The 6,430-nt window shown below is 48.2% G+C and overlaps 1 protein-coding gene across 1 annotated transcript in view; it reads right to left on the reverse strand.

Moving 5' to 3' along the window:
• lrpap1 (low density lipoprotein receptor-related protein associated protein 1) overlaps nucleotides 1–5,100 on the reverse strand; it is a 15,871-nt gene extending 10,771 nt beyond the window's left edge. Inside the window, exons 1-4 of the mRNA XM_071408314.1 lie at nucleotides 4,830–5,100; nucleotides 2,730–2,874; nucleotides 1,583–1,713; nucleotides 582–702 (exon numbers count right to left, since the gene is read on the reverse strand). Coding sequence (XP_071264415.1) covers nucleotides 582–702; nucleotides 1,583–1,713; nucleotides 2,730–2,874; nucleotides 4,830–4,991 — 559 coding nt within the window. The 5' untranslated portion in view covers nucleotides 4,992–5,100. The remainder of the gene's footprint in view (nucleotides 1–581; nucleotides 703–1,582; nucleotides 1,714–2,729; nucleotides 2,875–4,829) is intronic.
• Nucleotides 5,101–6,430: the final 1,330 nt, after the last annotated feature.

The raw sequence follows: 6,430 nt of genomic DNA on the forward strand, positions 1-6,430 counted from the left end.
GGCAACACTGGGGCAACACTGGGGCAACACTGGGGCAACACTGGGGTAACACTGGGGTAACACTGGGGTAACACTGGGGTAACACTGGGGCAACACTGGGGTAACACTGGGGCAACACTGGGGTAACACTGGGGTAACACTGGGGTAACACTGGGGCAAAACTGGGGTAACACTGGGGCAACACTGGGGCAACACTGGGGTAACACTGGGGTAACACTGGGGTAACACTGAGGCAACACTGGGGTAACACTGGGGTAACACTGGGGCAACACTGGGGCAACACTGGGGCAACACTGGGGTAACACTGGGGTAACACTGGGTAACACTGGGGCAACACTGGGGTAACACTGGGGCAACACTGGGGCAACACTGGGGCAACACTGGGGCAACACTGGGGTAATACTGGGGCAACCTGTGGTAACACTGGGTAACACTGGGGTAACACTGGGTAACACTGGGGTAACACTGGGTAACACTGGGGTAACACTGGGGTAACACTGACAACAAATTATTAGGGGAGAAGAGCAGAGAGAGCGAGAGAGAAGAAAAAGAACGAGAACGAGCGTAAAAAGTCCTCTCACCCTCCGTGCGGCTGACGGTATCCATGACGATGTTATACTCGCTGATCTTGTCCTTGTGGTGTTGGAACTCCCTCATCAGACTCTGCATCTCCTCCTCGGAGAACTTACCGGAACTCTTAGCCTGTAGGAACACACATTTACACTACACTGTTAGTAGGAAGAACGAGGACAAGTAACCCCCTCTTGGGTTGTAAACTGGGGTGTAAAGCCATAGAGGGAGAGAAACTGAGGACAAGTGGCCCCAAAATGACCTCTTGGGTTGTAAACTGGGGTGAAAACCATAGAGGGAGAGAAACCAAACACGCTCCAAAATGGACGCTGTTATACTGAAACTGGCCGTGCGTCCCAATCGTATCACCTTTCTCCTGAAGTGTTCACTCGTTCCCTACTTCCTACTAATCTAAAACCATTGGGTTGGTGAAGGCGTGGCCTAGTGGGAGTTATCACCGCATTTCTGATCACTGATTTGGAAGAAAATGACTGGTAAGTGAAGAGAACAGGTGCCCTCCCCGCTTCCATCCCTCACCCACCCCCTCCCCTCCCCCGTCCCTCCCATCCCTCACCCATTCCGTCCGTCCGTCCCTCCCTCCCTCCCTCCCCCACCCCCCTCCCTGTCCCTCACCCACCCCCTTCCCTCCCATCCCTCACCCACCCCCTCCCTCCCATCCCTCACCCACCCCCTCCCCTCCATCCCTCACCCACCCCCTCCATCCCTCACCCACCCCCTCCCCTCCATCCCTCACCCACCCCCTTCCCTCCATCCCTCACCCACCCCCTTCCCTCACACGTCCCTCCCATCCCATCCCTCACCCACCTCCCTTCCCTACCTCCCTCCCATCCATCACCCACCCCCTTCTCTCCCTCACCCACCCCCTTCCCCGTCCCTCCCATCCCTCACCCACCCTCTTCCCCGTCCCTCCCATCCCTCACCCACCCTCTTCCCCGTCCCTCACCCACCCTCCCTCTTCCCCGTCCCTCCCATCCCTCACCCTCTCCCTCACCTTATTCCACAGTTTGTCCAGTCTGGGGTCGTCAAACATGTCTCCTTGTCTGAAGTCATGGTCCTTCAGGTTGTTAGATTCTAGAGGTCTGGTGTCCTTCTTCCCATCCATCCCATACTTAGCCAGGATCACTGGGGTGGGGGACACAAAATGGACGCCAGTTAACCATACTATCCCAGACAGGACAATGAGCCATACTTAGCCAGGATCACTGGTGTGGAGGGAGACACAAAATGGACGCCAGTTAACCATACTATCCCAGACAGGACAATGAACCAGACTTAGCCAGGATAACTGGGGTGGGGGGGGGGAGACACAAAAATTATCAATGGAAATCAAATGTATCAACCCATGGAGGTCTGGATTTGGAGTCACATTCAAAATTAAAGTGGAAAACCACACTACAGGCTGATCCAACGTTGATGTAATGTCCTTAAAACAAGTCAAAATGAGGCTCAGTAGTGTGTGTGGCCTCCACGTGCCTGTATGACCTCCCTACAACGCCTGGGCATGCTCCTGATGAGGTGGCGGATGGTCTCCTGAGGGATCTCCTCCCAGACCTGGACTAAAGCATCCGCCAACTCCTGGACAGTCTGTGGTGCAACGTGGCGTTGGTGGATGGAGCGAGACATGATGTCCCAGATGTGCTCAATTGGATTCAGGTCTGGGGAACGGGCGGGCCAGTCCATAGCATCACATTATAACAAGCCACACACCTTCCCCAAGGCCCTTCACACCCCCACGACATTATAACAAGCCACACACCTTCCCCAAGGCCCTTCACACCCACACGACATTATAACAAGCCACACACCTTCTATCTAGAAAATCAACTGTTTATAAAGCAGCTCTGACTCTCTAGAAAATCAATTGTTTATAAAGCAGCTCTGACTCTCTAGAAAATCAACTGTTTATAAAGCAGCTCTGACTCTCTAGAAAATCAACTGTTTACAAAGCACCTGTCTCTCTCTAGAAAATCAACTGTTTATAAAGCAGCTCTAGTTTAAGTAGTGTTATTTACACCACTCCTCCCTTCTAGTCATTCTCTCTGTCTCCATTCTCCTCCATTCCTTCTACTTCTCTAGCCATGTCTATCGCTCTCCCCCTCTCCACCCACCCACCCACCTCCTCCATCCCTCTCTCTCACCGTTGAAGCCACGTCGTAGCTTGGCCTCTCTCTCTCCGTTCTCATCCATCCCGTCTGCCTTAGTCTTCTTCCACTGTAGTTCATCTTTCTCCTGGATCTTCAGATCACTGTGGAGCTCTGCCTGACGCACTGGGGGCAACTGCATCTAGAGACGGAGGGAGAGAGGGATGGAGCGAAAGAGAGAGACTGGTGTTAAACTGGTGCACTGTGGACAACTGCAACTAGAGACGGAGGGAGAGAGGGATGGAGCGAAAGAGAGAGACTGGTGTTAAACTGGTGCACTGTGGACAACTGCAACTAGAGAGAAGAAGAGAGGATGAGAGGAGAAAAAGAGATTGCAAATAAAGCACATTTAATTGACTGGTGTTAGACTGGGGCACTGGGGGCAACTGCATCTAGATTCTATGCCATCAAAAGGAACATAAATTTCAACATACCAATTAGGATCTGGCTAAAAATACTTGAATCAGTCATAGAGCCCATTGCCCTTTATGGTTGTGAGGTCTGGGGTCCGCTCACCAACCAAGATTTCACAAAATGGGACAAACACCAAATTGAGACTCTGCATGCAGAATTCTGCAAAAATATCCTCCGTGTACAACGTAGAACACCAAATAATGCATGCAGAGCAGAATTAGGCCGATACCCACTAATTATCAAAATCCAGAAAAGAGCCGTTAAATTCTACAACCACCTAAAAGGAAGCGATTCCCAAACCTTCCATAACAAAGCCATCACCTACAGAGAGATGAACCTGGAGAAGAGTCCCCTAAGCAAGCTGGTCCTAGGGCTCTGTTCACAAACACAAACACACCCCACAGAGCCCCAGGACAACAGCACAATTAGACCCAACCAAATCATGAGAAAACAAAAAGATAATTACTTGACACATTGGAAAGAATTAACAAAAAAACAGAGCAAACTAGAATGCTATTTGGCCCTAAACAGAGAGTACACAGTGGCAGAATACCTGACCACTGTGACTGACCCAAACTTAAGGAAAGCTTTGACTATGTACAGACTCAGTGAGCATAGCCTTGCTATTGAGAAAGGCCGCCGTAGGCAGACATGGCTCTCAAGAGAAGACAGGCTATGTGCACACTGCCCACAAAATGAGGTGGAAACTGAGCTGCACTTCCTAACCTCCTGCCCAATGTATGACCATATTAGAGAGACATATTTCCCTCAGATTACACAGATCCACAAAGAATTCGAAAACAAATCCAATTTTGATAAACTCCCATATCTACTGGGTGAAATTCCACAGTGTGACATCACAGCAGCAAGATTTGTGACCTGTTGCCACAAGAAAAGGGCAACCAGTGAAGAACAAACACCACTGTAAATACAACCCATATTTATGTTTATTTATTTTAACTTGTGTGCTTTAACCATTTGTACATTGTTACAACACTGCATATATATAATATGACATTTGTAATGTCTTTATTGTTTTGAAACTTCTGTATGTGTAATGTTTACTGTTCATTTTTATTGTTTATTTGACTTTTGTATATTACCTACCTCACTTGCTTTGGCAATGTTAACACATGTTTCCCATGCCAATAAAGCCCCTTGAATTGAATTGAATTGATGAGAGAGAGGGATGGAGGTAAAGAAAGGGATAGGAAATACGTGGAAGTAAGGGAGAGAGGATGGAGGAGAGAGGGAGAGGATGGAGGAGAGAGGAGAGAGGGAGAGAGGATGGAGAGATGGAGGGATGGGCGGTAAATCAAATCAGACTGGAAGTAATGAAGTGTAGTGTGTGTCTCGTCTGTGTCTGTCTGTGAGAGAAATCGGTTCCTTAAAGTACCCGGGTACAATCAGACCTCAGCCATCTCTAAACTTCACGTTAGCTGATTCAGCTACCTATGCCAAGCAAGTAAGGTAACTGTTAGCTAGCTAAGTTAGCTAAACAAAATGTTGGATAGACCAAGGAAGTGTAGACAAAACGTCTCTAACGTTAGAATGATAGTTAGCTACGAAAACCCATGGACTCCACTAGGACTAGACACGACCCGATAACGAAGACAATTCACGCTCGACTGTCTCACTATATAAGTAAACAAAGCTAAGCTATAATAGCATCACTTGACTTACCCTGATCGCCTTCTCCCACACTTGGTTGAGTTTAGCTATCCTAAATTCCACCGTGTTCTTGCCGTCCATGGACGGTTTCTGGTCGTTCATTTCTCTAGAATACTTTCCTGCAATCGCCCCGACTGCGAGACACAACACCGCGAATAAACAACCGAACTTCATTTTGCACCGTACCGGAAAATGTATGGAAGAAATCTTAAATGAAACGCAACTTCAGAGCTACGGTTCATTCGTCTGTCTTTCTAGCCGGAGTACTTCAAGTCATGTGTTTAGAAGAGGCGGACGCGTCCTGGATGAACTGCATCGTGGGATGGGTAGTTTTAGAAAAAACTACAAACTGGGTTTACAGTTCTGGGGAAAGGGTTTGTAAAATACAATACCCACAATGCACCTCGTAATCGTCTCCTAGTAACGGAGGATGTGGGAGCCTTTGAGCAAATAGGAATCATCCACGCGTTGGATTTAAAAGGGATTTAGGGTTGAGCAATTTTACACAACACTGGCATAATTTGATGTTGGCTAGCTTTCACACATGAAACAGCCTACTCAAGCAGTAATAAGTCACCAATTTTGTGTTAACCATTTAGTTCAATAAACTACGTATTGATTGACGCCTGCACACACACACACACACACACACACACACACACACACACACACAAAGTTGTCTATGTTGGTTCTGTAGTTGCCATGGCGCCCTAGCAGCCTAAGCAGAGAGCTCCTGTAAATATGTACATATTAAATTATTTGTAAGTGTTTTTAATTGTGTTTTTAAACATGTGCAGATGGACTTGCAGCTTGCTAGCTGGCTCATTATTTTTTGTTTGAATGATGCATCAGTACCAGCTTTTTTGTTTCACCTGGCTGCCTGTTCCTGGTCATTTGAAAACATCAATTGAGGAGTCACCTGAAGCACGAAAGGAATGGTAGATACAGTAGAGGAATACAGTGCTGAGGCAGAGGGCTCGTAGTGAGCACAACTGGCTACTACTCTGAACTGTGTGTGGTGAACTTTCTGGTGCCCAGAGCTGCTGAGGCAGAGGGCTCGTAGTGAGCACGACTGGCTACTACTCTGAACTGTGTGTGGTGAACTTTCTGGTGCCCAGAGCTGCTGAGGCAGAGGGCTCGTAGTGAGGACGACTGGCTACTACTCTGAACTGTGTGTGGTGAACTTTCTGGTGCCCAGAGCTGCTGAGGCAGAGGGCTCGTAGTGAGCACGACTGGCTACTACTCTGAACTGTGTGTGGTGAACTTTCTGGTGCCCAGAGCTGCTGAGGCATCACGTGGGTGCTACTCAGAGGGAAGGAGGACAAGTCCAGTAGCTATAAGACTCAGGCTGATTCCCAGGGTAGCCCTCTATAAGATCATCACCAGACTCATCATCAAATACGTCCCTGACCATCTTCCTCTGATCATGATATGTCCCTCTCCATCTTTTGGAGGATGCATGAACGCAAAGACTTGGCCTCTATTGGTTGACCTAGTTATTATGACTGTATCTGCATTGTTACCCAATAATATGCCTGAGAATCGACCAACTCATTCCGGATTCCAAACCAGAACCTTAGAACCATATATTGCAGCATCACAATGGTCCGGTA

This window comes from Salvelinus alpinus, chromosome 6, assembly GCF_045679555.1.
Source record: "Salvelinus alpinus chromosome 6, SLU_Salpinus.1, whole genome shotgun sequence".
Classification (NCBI taxonomy): domain Eukaryota; kingdom Metazoa; phylum Chordata; class Actinopteri; order Salmoniformes; family Salmonidae; genus Salvelinus; species Salvelinus alpinus.